Raw genomic sequence first — 16434 nt, 5'->3', positions numbered from 1 at the left:
CCTAACGTGTGCCAAGGAAAATATTCCCCACACCATTACACCACAGCCTGTATCGTTGAAACCTGGCGGGATGGGGCCATGTGCTCATGCTGCTTACGCCAAATCCTGACTCTGCCATCAGCATGACGCAACAGGAAGCCGGGATTCATCAGAGCAGGGAATGTTCTTCCACTCCTCAATTGTCCCAGTGTTGGTGATGGCGTATCCACCGAAGCCGCTTCTTCTTGTTTTTAACTGTTAGGAGTGGGACCCAGGGAGGTTATCTGCTGCAATAGCTAATCCGAGACAAAGGTTGAGGAGTTGTATATTCCAAGAGGATGTTCTGCTCAACACTGTCGGACTGCACTGTTATTTGCCTGTTTGTGGCCTTGCCTGTAAGCTTGAACCGTTCTTGCCATTCTCCTTCGACCTCTCTTATAAACAAGCTGTTTTTGCCCACAGGACTGCCGCTGACTAGATGTTTTTTGTTTGTCGCACCATAGCCGGTAAACCCTAGACCAGCCAATGTTTACTTTTTTATTTGGGGCTATGTCAGTCAATTGATAAACATCCTAACATTATTTCCCTGCGATCACATCCAACCTGGATCTATATTTGGTTTTTAATGTAGACATGAGCGCTAAATACAGCTTCACACATATATGATCTGGCGAAGGGTACCATGAGTTGTAATGCTCAGTGGGAGACGGCAGGGTATTACTTTTGAGTCAGGAACCAAAACTCCTCCGCAGTGACCCATGAATACGTTATCTGCATTCGGTCACATGACACAGCTGATCAGCTGTTCGATTTCACTTACCAGCATGTCCGCTGAGCCAGGATCACAGCCAAACGGATTGGGAAGTATGTCCCAAAGTGCTCTTCCAAGCGTTGGAGATGTGCAGTTATCACAAGTGTTTTCTGTTAGATACATGCACAGCAGAAGGAAAGGGGCGTGGTTCGCTTTTGAAAGACTCTCCAATAAGAACGATTTCCTCTGAATCCACTGATTCTGTCACTCATCTGTAGAATGTTTTTGTATTTTCCCTGTATGCTTGCATTCAGTTGCCCAAATATTTGTGTTACATAGGCAAGGAGACACATTTTTCTTTCATTACACGTTAAAAAAAAACGGACTTCTTTGTCTTTCTGTGTAACGAAAAGAAAATGTGCCTCCTTGCCTATGTAACACACATATTTGGGAAACCGAACATGACATTAGTCTATTTCTCACCGAGGCTTGGTGGTTATCGAACTGTTGTCATTCACAATGGATGTAAAACAAAAACACACAAAAAGACTTGGTTGACTTTCTATCCATTGTGAATGACAACAGTTCCTCTCTCAATGCAAAACATCTTTCCACCACTCCTCCTTGACAACCACCAAGCCTCGGTGTGAAATAGACTAATGTCATGCTCTGATCCCATATCTTCACGTAGTTTTGCTAACAGGCGTGCAGTGGATGCGCATTGATGTCGTTTACAATGGAAGTTAACTGCTGCAATATATCTCACGAGTTCTGTGCTCAGCTCTTTTGCAGCCAGGTGCTCTCAGTGTATCATACAATGCATCCATCTGGCAGAAGGAGACTCATTCATACCTAGAGTGCAGAGGCCTGCCCACCATAGATGGAGTCTCATCTGTGCATAAACTCACCATTCGATCGCATGGAATCAGTTTTTTGTGAATATAGCCACACAGCACACTAAACATCCCCTGTGCTGGGTCATGCTGAGGAATCACGAGAGAGACAATATGTCCTCGTGAATAGCATCCGCTGACATGTATAGCGAACAAAAGTCAATGCATGGGCATCTCAGTCCTCACAGCTAACGTCCATTTGGAGAGCATCAGCTGGGGAGTTTTTGAGTTTGGAAATTCTCCCACGACCCCATTTTCATATCAAGGAACCCCATATTTGTCACGACCCGTAGTTTGGGAACCGCTGCACTGTGGTGCGTAAAAAGCGTTGTTTCTGAGATACTGGAAACCAGCGCGCCTGGCACCGACAATCATACCACGCTCAAAGTCACTTAGGTCACTCGCTTTGCCCATTCTAACGTTTAAATAGAACAGTAACTGAATGTCTTGATGCCTGTCTGCCTGCTTTATATAGGAAGCCACGGCCATGTGACTCTGTCTGTAGGTGCGAACCATTTTCGTGAACGGGGTGGTATACCTAATAAAACTGGCCACTGAGTCTATAACTCTAATGGTAATGCATTGTTTGAGATGAGGGGCAAGACAATGTGTCCCTTTCAACATTTCTTGAAAAGGTACACTTAAGAAAATAAGTTTGCAATCATTTGTTATGGTTTAGACCAATTTCCCAGACACAGATTAAGTTTAGTCCTGGACTAAGAAGCATGTTCAATAGAGAATCTCCATTGAACACACGCTTTAGTTTAGGAGGACTTGGTTTAATCTGTGTCTGGGAAACCAGCCCTTTAGTGTTACAAGTGTAAAATAGCATAAATAACACTTAAACGTTTATTTAATTCATGTATACAAAGATATGACAAATTCATTGCTACTGTGTCAAAATACATTATCACACAAATTCAGCTACATATGACAGAAATATTGTACAGTAAAGCATCGGTGAGACTGTGGAAATGTTAAAAGGCAAATTCAAGACTAGATTAAGACTAGTTCAAATGTCACCCGGATTCAAGTAGCCTACGTTATGTGATTGATTTTATATGTGAATAAAACCTCATAAGTCTAATGTACACTAGTCTGACAGATGATTATCTACAGTCTAATGTACAATAGCCTGACAGAAGTACTTCATCTTTGTGTCTTTCCTGTAAACACTATAATTTAACATAATGAAAAGTTCAATGAAAGCAGCTATTCAAAGTGAATTACGATAACAAATCAAAGTAAAGCTGATATTCACTTAGTTGACATTTCCCTTCAAAGAGCTGAGCAACCAACAAACTATTTACAAGTCAAGAGACGATCCAGACCAGCGTAACAACTTGATTTCGATAAACACACACACACACAAAAACCTTAGTAAATAAGTAATTCAATCCCGGTTTCTTTATAAGCATCCGTATAGAACGAAGGAAAAATTAATTCCTGGACAAAAGAGCGATTTGTCCATAACGTGACGTGTATGGTTGGTTGTAAAATACCCTCTACAGCTGTTTATGTAGTTCTTATGAAAGTATTAGATAAGCATTTAAGTTCAGGCTTAAAGGTAAGCGTTAACTTGAGAGCATTAAAGTTCAGATGGAAAGCAGGAGGGCAGAATCAGTCAAATTGATGCAATTTGCGCACACACACACACACACACAGCACTATCCAGTGGGGTGTGTGTGTGCGCAAATTGCAAACGGACTAGGAAGACTGAGTCAAAACAAAGCAAAATCAAAACCCTTTTAACGGAATAAGAAAGGTGGCAAAGTCCAGCTTAATTTCACCTGAGCATGTTATATACCCTATACTACGACCACCTCATCACCGGAAATGGAGGGCTCTATAAGACACTGATTACATATTTCTTTATTGATACAGTCTACTGTAATCACCACAGTGTTAGTCATAAATAGATTTTTGATAAGGAGCCCTACTCCATCACCATAGTATTAGTCATAAATACTTAATTTCCTCCTTCCTCAATAGGTCACTCATTTAACATTCCTAACAGTCAAGTGTAAAAGTGACATGGTGGAAGGAACCCTCTACCAACCCTTTCACCCATCTTTGATGAGACACAGCCTTTGGTTAGCAATAGTGCTACTACATTATAGCTGGTAATGTACACGGTACCATAGAATTGGAATTCATTAATTTTGTCCAGTAGCTGGTTATGTAACATCCAATGTGTTTCAGATGACGTTGGAGAGCAAGTACTTTGGTATTTAATCTCCAGGAGAGAGAGTTAAAAGAGAGAGATAGGTAAAGAGAAGAAAGCCTTGGCCAGCTGGTTAGGTAGGTAGGGCGTATCAGGCGGCTTGCAAGCTTATTTGTTGTTGTGCTTATTCGAGAGCCGTGTTGTGTTACTAAAGTGTTCTATACAATCCTGCACATGGTTTCCTATGCCCCCTCTCTCCCTCCTTCTCCTTCTCTCTCCCTCTTTCTCCACCCCTCTCCCTCCACTCCCTCCTTCTCACCCCTCCTCCTTCTCTACCTCCTTCCTCCACCTCTCCCTCCTTCTGCCCCCTCTCTACCTCCACCTCTCCACCGACCTCTAGCCTCTCTAATGCCCTGACCCTGATCACAACCTGCGGATGGAGTTACAGGAAGCTGGATGATTACAACCTGCGGATGGAGTTACAGGAAGCTGGATGCTCCTCAGGAGATATGGCGGCCCCGTGGTGAAAGGTCCTTTTCACTTCCTGTGTACGACTGGCTGCCTGGAAAGCAGAGAGGGGAGGGGAGGCGTGGCAAGAGGGAAGGAGTGAGGGGTTAGGTGGTTATACTGGGAGCATTATCATAGCCAACGTTATGTGTGATTGGGTTAAGACTTCCCATATTCATCAGCACACGAAGGCCATTTTTCAAAAAGAGTGCCTTTAACGTCCTTACAAATTCTAAGTAGATATTGTGAATCAATATTGCATTTTAAAAGCCTGTTATATTAAATGAAGTACTTTTTAATAAAGACCAGATGGAGAATTCAATAAATCTGATTTTTGTTATATGAATAAAGACTTGCTAAATGGCCAAAATTCAGCATTTTTATATATCCCTCTGTGGTATCTAAGAATATTTTTACCCACTTAAACCCAGCATTTCACCATCATTGTAAAGCCCTAGTTATTGTGTTGCTTTGACAGTCTTTTATGAATATTATTTATTTAATGTAATTAGTGATTCATTTACATCTATCCCTCATTGGTCAACACTGTGACATGAACTGTTGTTTTAATACGGTGAAAATGTTCCTTTAAAAAAAAAAATATATATATATTTTTTCAAACAAAAATTGAACAACTAATAGTCAAATCATAGTGTAAAAGTAGGTGAGCTGGTTGTACTCGTTATGGTTGAGCATAACACCCTGAGCCCTGTTACCCATACATCACCCTGAGCGGAGTTGCCAACAACCGGGACGTATCCGGTTTTCAGGATACAACTAATTCACCCCAACTTCCTTTTTTCCTCTGAAACCGGATTTGGCAACTCCCAACCTTGACTCGGGGTTTAGGTAACATAATAAATGTAAAACCGGGACACTCCAATTATGTATTCATTTGTGGATGTCCATCATCCATTTTGTATGATATACTGTATTACAAATTGCAATTCGTATGATATGTTACGAATTGCAATTTGTACAGTATATTACGAATTGCAATTCGTACAGTATATAAAAAAATGGCCAGGTGGCTAACACTAACAATAGCTTGGCTAGGTGTTAGCGGTTATTGTTAAGGTTAAGAGTTAGATTAAAGGATTAAGGTTAGGGGAAGAGTTCGCTAACATGTTAAGTAATTGCAAAGTTGCTAATTAGCTAAAATTGTCCGTGATGAGATTTGAACACGCAACCTTTGAACCGGTACCCAGTACCGTTATCCCCTGTATATAGCCTTGCTACTGTTACTTTACTGCTGCTCTTTAACTATTTGTTATTTTTATTAAACAATTTCACTTAATCTATGTTTTACTTAACACTTTTTTTCTTAAAACTGCATTGTTGGTTAAGGGCTTGTAAAGTAAGCATTTCACGTATTTGGCGCATGTGACAAATAAAATGTGATTTGATTTACACACGTTCGGCCGACCCATCCATCCTATTTTCACTATTGCCTTAAGTAAACTTCTATCTTATGTAACCATACCAAACGTGACATATCATACTAATTTGAGAGTCCCGGATTTACATTTAATACGTTACATCTATGAGACCAGGTTGGAACTCCGCTCAGGCTTAATCTTTTAGGGCCTGCTATGTTATGTTACCCATAGATACACAGGCTAGATTTTTTTTAAATCCCCAACAAAAAAGACCATTTGTGAAGTTTTCATTGAATTGTCACTCCCTGTTGCACACAACGAGCTTCCATTCCACCTGTAACAAGGGGGGATTTATGTCTGATTTAAGATTAAATCGCCAACTCTGTTACTTTATTTGGCACTTAAATGGCACTTACTATAGTAATTTTTTACCTCTTGAGATTGGAAATATTTTTTTTTTATTAAATGCGTTTTAGGTGCACTTCTGGACATAATTCTAAAATGGGGTGAAATCAAACATTTTGTTTTGACCAAGTTACACTTCTTAAAAAAGGCACTGAATTGTTGGAACGACCCCTTAACAGTATTTACAAAAAGCATTACAAGGCAACAGCTGATGCGAATGCAACACTGAGTGATATATACGCAAGATGTTATTTTTTTTTAACGCAATATCGGTATCAGGAAGTAAAAATCATTATGTAAGACGCAAAGAACACATAACTTATTTTTCTTCGCAAAAACGTCCCTCGCACAGGTTTAGGCCTTTATCGCTTTTAACTTTAGTATGAATATCAGCTTGGCTGTCCGTTCTATGCCACTAGTGACTATCAAAAGAATGGAGGCCCTCTGCAAAATGAAGTAATATTTCATCATCACGTCAATTACCAATGAGCAAGTGGGTCAGTGTGTGTGTGTGTGTGTGTGTGTGTGTGTGTGTGTGTGTGTGTGTGTGTGTGTGTGTGTGTGTGTGTGTGTGTGTGTGTGTATGATGCAAGCACATCGTCACATTCTTCCACCTGCTCTGGTCGACATAGCAACACAACAGGGGATCTGTCATTGCCTTCAGGGGGTGCTCTGCAGGTCGACAATATAACACGTTTTTTCAGTCCTAGGTCGTGTTGATTAGGCACCAAACGGAAGAAAATGGTACTGAAACGGAGGGACTATTTGAATTACCTTCAATAAGAAATGCTGGTTTTAGTTCTGTTGCAAAATGTTTTGCTGCGGGTTTGCACTAATGAATACGACCCAGGTATCTGTCCGCTCACTAACGTGGCAGCCCTTGCTGTTGTAGCTCAGCTCACTGGGTGGACCATTCAAGGGTGGCTAGCTAACACCTCTTAGTGACCTTCTGAAGCAGCTCTGTCAGTCACCGCAGTGTTTCCTTATAAACCTGGTCCTTGACGACCACTCTCTCGAACGTGTCTACAACAAAAAACATTTGAGACGTTACTTCATTACCGTGTTGGCTCTAACTAATATAGAACTTAGAACTTAGTCCTAGTTTGGTTTAGGGAAGGTCAATTCAATGAATTATAAAAGGAGTATGTCAGAAATGCTGTAATTCCTGATTTCCTGACTAATAAGGAACAATCACGTCCATGACACTTTGAAGCTTACTTCAAATGAGCATACTCATTCCTGTTCTGGTTAAAACAAGGAGTGAGATCCCCATCTCTGGCCTGACAGAGAGGCTTTATAACGAACCATCATGTTACTGTATAGGGTCATTATTAGCTTCCACTGATGGCTCCAAGTTAAACTATAGTTCATACGATCCATCACCCTATAGAGGCATGTTAAACTACAGTGTAGAAGGTCCATCACCCTATAGAGGCATGTTAAACTACAGTGTAGAAGGTCCACCACCCTATAGAGTCATGTTAAACTACAGTGTAGAAGGTCCATCACCCTATAGTCATGTTAAACTATAATGTAGAAGGTCCATCACCCTATAGTCATGTTAAACTACAGTGTAGAAGGTCCATCACCCTATAGAGTCATGTTAAACTACAGTGTAGAAGGTCCATCACCCTATAGAGGCATGTTAAACTACAGTGTAGAAGGTCCATCACCCTATAGAGTCATGTTAAACTACAGTGTAGAAGGTCCACCACCCTATAGAGTCATATTGAACTACAGTGTAGAAGGTCCATCACCCTATAGAGTCATGTTAAACTACAGTGTAGAAGGTCCATCACCCTATAGAGGCATGTTAAACTACAGTGTAGAAGGTCCACCACCCTATAGAGTCATGTTAAACTACAGTGTAGAAGGTCCATCACCCTATAGAGTCATGTTAAACTACAGTGTAGAAGGTCCATCACCCTATAGTCATGTTAAACTACAGTGTAGAAGGTCCATCACCCTATAGAGGCATGTTAAACTACAGTGTAGAAGGTCCACCACCCTATAGAGTCATGTTAAACTACAGTGTAGAAGGTCCATCACCCTATAGTCATGTTAAACTACAGTGTAGAAGGTCCATCACCCTATAGTCATGTTAAACTACAGTGTAGAAGGTCCATCACCCTATAGAGTCATGTTAAACTACAGTGTAGAAGGTCCATCACCCTATAGAGTCATGTTAAACTACAGTGTAGAAGGTCCATCACCCTATAGAGTCATGTTAAACTACAGTGTAGAAGGTCCACCACCCTATAGAGTCATATTAAACTACAGTGTAGAAGGTCCATCACCCTATAGAGTCATGTTAAACTACAGTGTAGAAGGTCCATCACCCTATAGTCATGTTAAACTACAGTGTAGAAGGTCCATCACCCTATAGTCATGTTAAACTACAGTGTAGAAGGTCCATCACCCTATAGAGTCATGTTAAACTACAGTGTAGAAGGTCCACCACCCTATAGAGTCATATTAAACTACAGTGTAGAAGGTCCATCACCCTATAGTCATGTTAAACTACAGTGTAGAAGGTCCATCATCCTATAGTCATGTTAAACTACAGTGTAGAAGGTCCATCACCCTATAGAGTCATGTTAAACTACAGTGTAGAAGGTCCATCGCCCTATAGAGTCATATTAAACTACAGTGTAGAAGGTCCATCCCCCTATAGAGTCATATTAAACTACAGTGTAGAAGGTCCATCACCCTATAGAGTCATGTTAAACTACAGTGTAGAAGGTCCACCACCCTATAGAGTCATGTTAAACTACAGTGTAGAAGGTCCATCACCCTATAGAGCCATGTTAAACTACAGTGTAGAAGGTCCATCACCCTATAGAGTAATGTTAAACTACAGTGTAGAAGGTCCACCACCCTATAGAGTCATGTTAAACTACAGTGTAGAAGGTCCATCACCCTATAGTCATGTTAAACTACAGTGTAGAAGGTCCATCACCCTATAGATGCATGTTAAACTACAGTGTAGAAGGTCCACCACCCTATAGAGTCATGTTAAACTACAGTGTAGAAGGTCCATCCCCCTATAGAGTCATATTAAACTACAGTGTAGAAGGTCCATCACCCTATAGAGTCATATTAAACTACAGTGTAGAAGGTCCATCACCCTATAGAGTCATGTTAAACTACAGTGTAGAAGGTCCACCACCCTATAGAGTCATGTTAAACTACAGTGTAGAAGGTCCATCACCCTATAGAGCCATGTTAAACTACAGTGTAGAAGGTCCATCACCCTATAGAGTAATGTTAAACTACAGTGTAGAAGGTCCATCACCCTATAGAGTCATGTTAAACTACAGTGTAGAAGGTCCATCCCCCTATAGAGTCATATTAAACTACAGTGTAGAAGGTCCATCCCCCTATAGAGAATCATAACAATGACTTCCAAATGTATTTCGTCGCGACGTTACCTGAACGCCCATCTGCGGCCCGCTAACCGTTAGCTGTCTTATCGGCTGCTGTCTGAATAGGTCTATCAGACAATTTTTTTCTTGGGTCACTTTAACTATACCTATTTTGCCAATTGGATTGATCCCCTCTACCACAGGGAACCCCACTAATCTACCGACGGAAACGCACGAGGTGGCTAAAAACAGGCCTCCATCCTCTGCTAGCTTGCTACCGATGGCCCGGCTAGCTGTCTGAATCGCCGTTACCCCAACCAACCTCATTACTCACTGGACCCTTATGATCACTCGGCTAAGCATGCCTCTCCTTAATGTCAATATGCCTTGTCCATTGCTGTTCTGGTTAGTGTTTATTGGCTTATTTCACTGTACAGCCTCTAGCCCTACTCACTATACCATATCCAACCTTTCAGTTCCACCACCCACACATGCGATGACATCACCTGGTTTCAATGATGTTTCTAGAGACAAGATCTCTCTCATCATCACTCAATACCTAGGTTTACCTCCACTGTATTCACATCCTACAATACCTTTGTCTGTACATTATACCTTGAAGCTATTTTATCGCCCCCAGAACCCTGCTCCTTTTACTCTCTGTTCCGGATGTCCTAGACGACCAATTCTCATAGCTGTTAGCCGTACTCTTATCCTACTCCTCCTCTGTTCCTCTGGCGATGTAGAGGTGAATCCAGGCCCTGCAGTGCCTAGCTCCACTCCTATTCCCCAGGCGCTTTCTTTTGATGACTTCTGTAACTGTAATAGCCTTGGTTTCATGCATGTTAACATTAGAAGCCTCCTCCCTAAGTTTGTTTTATTCACTGCTTTAGCACACTCTGCCAACCCGGATGTTCTAGCCGTGTCTGAATCCTGGCTTAGGAAGACCACACATTTTTTTGAAATCTCCATCCCTAACTACAACATTTTCAGACAAGATAGAACGGCCAAAGGGGGCGGTGTTGCAATCTACTGCAGAGATAGCCTGCATAGTTCTGTCCTACTATCCAGGTCTGTACCCAAACAATTTGAACTTCTACTTTTTAAAATCCACCTCTCTAAAAACAAGTCTCTCACTGTTGCCGCCTGCTATAGACCACCCTCTGCCCCCAGCTGTGCTCTGGACACCATATGTGAACTAATTGCCCCCCATCTATCTTCAGAGCTCGTGCTGCTAGGTGACCTAAACTGGAACATGCTTAACACCCCAGCCATCCTACAATCTAAGCTTGATGCCCTCAATCTCACACAAATTATCAATGAACCTACCAGGTACCACCACAAAGCCGTAAACACGGGCACCCTCATAGATATCATCCTAACCAACTTGCCATCTAAATACACCTCTGCTGTTTTCAACCAAGATCTCAGCGATCACTGCCTCATTGCCTGCATCCGTAATGGGTCAGCGGTCAAACGATCTCCAATCATCACTGTCAAACGCTCCCTGAAACACTTCAGCGAGCAGGCCTTTCTAATCGACCTGGCCGGGGTATCCTGGAAGGATATTGGTCTCATCCCGTCAGTAGAGGATGCCTGGTTATTTTTTTTAAATGCCTTCCTCACCATCTTAAATAAGCATGCCCCATTCAAGAAATTTAGAACCAGGAACAGATATAGCCCTTGGTTCTCTCCAGACCTGACTGCCCTTAACCAACAAAAAAACATCATATGGCGTTCTGCATTAGCATCGAACAGCCCCCGTGATATGCATTTTTTCAGGGAAGCTAGAAACCAATATACACAGCCAGTTAGAAAAGCCAAGGCTATCTTTTTCAAGCAGAAATTTGCTTCCTGCAACACAAACTCAAAAAAGTTCTGGGACCCTGTAAAGTCCATGGAGAATAAGAACACCTCCTCCCAGCTGCCCACTGCACTGAGGACAGGAAACACTGTCACCACCGATAAATCCACTATAATTGAGAATTTCAAAAAGCATTTTTCTACAGCTGGCCATGCTTTCCACCTGGCTACCCCTACCCCGGTCAACAGCACTGCACCCCCCACAGCAACTCGCCCAAGCCTTTCCCATTTCTCCTTCTCCCAAATCCAGTCAGCTGATGTTCTGAAAGAGCTGCAAAATCTGGACCCCTACAAATCAGCCTGGCTAGACAATCTGGACCCTTTCTTTCTAAAATTATCTGCCAAAATTGTTGCAACCCCTATTACTAGCCTGTTCAACCTCTCTTTCGTGTCGTCTGAGATTCCCAAAGATTGGAAAGCAGCTGCGGTCATCCCCCTCTTCAAAGGGGGGGACACTCTTGACCCAAACTGCTACAGACCTATATCTATCCTACCCTGCCTTTCTAAGGTCTTCGAAAGCCAAGTCAACAAACAGATTACCGACCATTTCGAATCCCACCATACCTTCTCCGCTATGCAATCTGGTTTCAGAGCTGGTCATGGCTGAACCTCAGCCACGCTCAAGGTCCTAAACGATATCTTAACCGCCATCGATAAGAAACAATACTGTGCAGCCGTATTCATTGACCTGGCCAATGCTTTCGACTCTGTCAATCACCACATCCTCATCGGCAGACTCGATAGCCTTGGTTTCTCAAATGATTGCCTCGCCAGGTTCACCAACTACTTCTCTGATAGAGTTCAGTGTGTCAAATCGGAGGGCCTGTTGTCCGGGCCTCTGGCAGTCTCTATGGGTGTGCCACAGGGTTCAATTCTTGGACCGACTCCCTTCTCTGTATACATCAATGATGTCGCTCTTGCTGCTGGTGATTCTCTGATCCACCTCTACGCAGACGACACCATTCTGTATACTTCTGGCTCTTCTTTGGACACTGTGTTAAAACCCTCCAGACGAGCCTCAATGCCATACAACTCTCCTTCCGTGGCCTCCAATTGCTCTTAAATACAAGTAAAACTAAATGCATGCTCTTCAACCGATCGCTGCCTGCACCTGCCCGCCCGTCCAACATCACTACTATGGACGGTTCTGACTTAGAATATGTGGACAACTACAAATACCTAGGTGTCTGGTTAGACTGTAAACTCTCCTTCCAGACTCACATCAAACATCTCCAATCCAAAGTTAAATCTAGAATTGGCTTCCTATTTCGCAACAAAGAATCCTTCACTCATGCTGCCAAACATACCCTTGTAAAACTGACCATCCTACCGATCCTCGACTTCGGCACTGCATTTACAAAATAGCCTCCAATACCCTACTCAATAAATTGGATGCAGTCTATCACAGTGCCATCCGTTTTGTCACCAAAGCCCCATATACTACCCACCACTGCGACCTGTACGCTCTCGTTGGCTGGCCCTCGCTTCATACTCGTCGCCAAACCCACTGGCTCCAGGTCATCTACAAGACCCTGCTAGGTAAAGTCCCCCCTTATCTCACCTCGCTGGTCACCATAGCAGCACCCACCTGTAGCACGCGCTCCAGCAGGTATATCTCTCTGGTCACCCCCAAAACCAATTCTTCCTCTGGCTGCCTCTCCTTCTAGTTTTCTGCTGCCAATGACTGGAACGAACTACAAATATCTCTGAAACTGGAAACACTTATCTCCCTCACTAGCTTTAAGCACCAGCTGTCAGAGCAGCTCACAGATGACTGCACCTGTACATAGCCCTATACATCTATAATTTAGCCCAAACAACTACCTCTCCCCCTACTGTAATTATTTATTTTTCTCCTTTGCACCCCATTATTTCTATCTCTACTTTTCACATTCTTCCACTGCAAATCTACCATTCCAGTGTGGTAGATTTGCTATATTGTATTTACTTCGCCACCATGGCATTTTTTTTGCCTTTACCTCCCTTATCTCACCTCATTTGCTCACATTGTATATAGACTTATTTTTCTACTGTATTATTGACTGTATGTTTGTTTTACTCCATGTGTAACTCTGTGTTGTTGTACGTGTCAAACTGCTTTGCTTTATCTTGGCCAGGTCGCAATTGTAAATGAGAACTTGTTCTCAACTTGCCTACCTGGTTAAATAAAGGTGAAATAAAAATAAAATAAAATAAGACCCAGAGAGAGATTAAAGACCCAATATGTTATCAAATCAAATCAAAAATCTAATTTATTTATATAGCTCTTCTTACATCAGCTGATATCTCAAAGTGCTGTACAGAAACCCAGCCTAAAACCCCAAACAGCAAGCAATGCAGGTGTAGAAGCACGGTTATCTATGGACTAAGAAATCACACTGCAAACAACAGACTGTCCATCCATCCATCTTATTTCTATGTTTAATTAAGACGTGCCATAGCTTTACCAGGAAGCACGCAATAAAGCTAACACAGTCTCTAAAACGTTGCCCAATTGTCGATCGTCGAGAAGACAGTGTGAGATCTACTTGGTAGCCATTATGTCAATACGGCTTATTTTTAAAGTCTGTCTCCCAACATTAGCCATTGTGCTAGCAATAAGAGCAGTGTGTGGTTTGAAGGCGTGAGCCAATATTGCTGTCATGTTTTGTTAGTTTTGAAATAGCTTTGCTTTTGACAGATGAGGCATGCCACAATGACTTGTGTAATAATACGATTACACAACACAGGCACACATAGGCCTGCCTGTCTGCCTTCCCTTTGAGCCATTCTGTCCACAACACTGAGTTAAAATAGGCATTCTGTCCAAAACACTAGGTTCTGGCCTTTCTAGGGAGTTTTTCCTAGCCACCATGCTTCTACACCTGCATTGCTTGCTGTTTGGGGTTTTAGGCTGGGTTTCTGATCAACTTCTACTATTGATTTTGGGTGTGTTCGGAAATGTTCTCTGGAGTGCCAGAGTGTGTTCTGGGTGTTCAGAAACTCAGAGCGTTATTTACTCATTTATTCATTTATGATATCATGATTCTGACTCCATCCTATTTAGAAACATTGTTGAGAGAGAGAGAGAGAGAGAGAGAGAGAGAGAGAGAGAGAGAGAGAGAGAGAGAGAGAGAGAGAGAGAGAGAGAGAGAGAGATAGAGAGGGGGAATGTGACAGAGAGAGAGAGAGAGAGAGAGAGAGAGAGAGATAGAGAGGGGGAATGTGACAGAGAGAGAGTGTGTGTGTGTGTGTGTGTGTGTGTGTGTGTGTGTGTGTGTGTGTGTGTGTTAGAAAGAGAGCTGTGATGTTTAAGACTTCACAGTTCACACTCACTCTGTCTGCCGCCCCCTGGCCCTCCCACGGTGACGGAGGCCCCTGATCCAGGTCGGCTGCTGCTCTGCTGGGGCTCAGACTGGGAGAACTGGGGGGCCAGTGGCGGGACAACGCGACCCCTCCGAGGATCCACGCCTGGTGCGTCACTCTCCGGCGTGCGGGGAATCTTGGGCCGACTGGTAAACCCGGGGACATTCTCACTGCTGAGGACAGGGCCAGAGGGGAAAGGTTAAGGTTAGAAGGTGAGCTATGGAGTCAAGTCATTATCACTGTTGAGGACAGGGGGTAACACTGTATTACTGTAACACTGCATTTCTTTAACACTGTAACACTGTATTACTGTAACACTGTATTACTGTATATCTGTATTACTGTATATCTGTAACACTGTATTACTATATATCTGTAACACTGTATTACTGTAACACTGTATTACTATATATCTGTAACACTGTATTACTGTAACACTGTATTACTATAGAACTGTAACACTGTATTACTGTAACACTGTATTACTATATAACTGTAACACTGTATTACTGTAACACTGTATTGTAACACTAACACTATAACACTGTATTACTGTAACACTGTATTGTAACACTAACACTGTAACACTGTATTACTGTAACACTGTATTGTAACACTAACACTGTAACACTGTATTACTGTAACACTGTAACACTATTACTGTAACACCGTATTACTATATAACTATACCACTGTATTACTGTAACACTATTACTGTAACACTGTATTACTGTAACACTGTATTGTAACACTGTAACACTGTATTACTTTAACACTGTAACACTGTATTGTAACACTGTAACACTATTACTGTAACACTGTATTGTAACACTGTAACACTATTACTGTAACACTGTATTGTAACACTGTAACACTGTATTACTGTAACACTGTATTGTAACACTGTAACACTGTATTACTATAACACTGTATTGTAACACTGTATTGTAACACTGTAACACTGTATTACTGTATTGTAACACTGTAACACTGTATTACTGTATTGTAACACTGTAACACTGTATTACTGTATTACTGTATTGTAACACTGTAACACTGTATTACTGTATTGTAACACTGTATTGTAACACTGTATTACTGTATTGTAACACTGTATTACTATATAACTGTAACACTGTATTACTGTAACACTGTATTGTAACACTAACACTATAACACTGTATTACTGTAACACTGTATTGTAACACTAACACTATAACACTGTATTACTGTAACACTGTATTACTGTATTACTGTAACACTGTATTACTATATAACTGTAACACTGTATTGTAACACTAACACTATAACACTGTATTACTGTAACACTGTATTGTAACACTAACACTGTAACACTGTATTACTGTAACACTGTATTGTAACACTAACACTGTAACACTGTATTACTGTAACACTGTATTACTGTAACACTGTAACACTATTACTGTAACACTGTATTACTATATAACTATAACACTGTATTACTGTAACACTATTACTGTAACACTGTAACACTGTATTACTGTAACACTGTATTGTAACACTGTAACACTGTATTACTTTAACACTGTAACACTGTATTGTAACACTGTAACACTATTACTGTAACACTGTATTGTAACACTGTAACACTATTACTGTAACACTGTATTGTAACACTGTAACACTGTATTACTGTAACACTGTATTGTAACACTGTAACACTGTATTACTATAACACTGTATTGTAACACTGTATTGTAACACTGTAACACTGTATTACTGTATTACTGTATTGTAACAC

At 41.6% G+C, this 16434-nt stretch overlaps 1 protein-coding gene across 3 annotated transcripts in view; it reads right to left on the bottom strand.

The window, feature by feature from the left end:
- Positions 1-2458: 2458 nt before the first annotated feature.
- Positions 2459-16434, bottom strand: part of LOC129867496 (lisH domain-containing protein ARMC9) — a 91711-nt gene continuing 77735 nt past the window's right edge. For all 3 annotated transcript variants that reach the window (XM_055940949.1, XM_055940951.1, XM_055940950.1), the window contains 2 exons: positions 14622-14824; positions 2459-4349 (listed from right to left, as the gene is read on the bottom strand). In XM_055940949.1, the coding sequence (XP_055796924.1) occupies positions 4288-4349; positions 14622-14824 (265 nt within the window). In that variant the 3' untranslated portion in view covers positions 2459-4287. The remainder of the gene's footprint in view (positions 4350-14621; positions 14825-16434) is intronic.

Source organism: Salvelinus fontinalis, chromosome 12 (genome assembly GCF_029448725.1).
Source record: "Salvelinus fontinalis isolate EN_2023a chromosome 12, ASM2944872v1, whole genome shotgun sequence".
In the NCBI taxonomy this organism is placed as follows: Eukaryota; Metazoa; Chordata; class Actinopteri; order Salmoniformes; family Salmonidae; genus Salvelinus; species Salvelinus fontinalis.
Note: the sequence above shows the minus strand (reverse complement) of the source record. Positions and strands in the feature narration are given on the sequence as shown.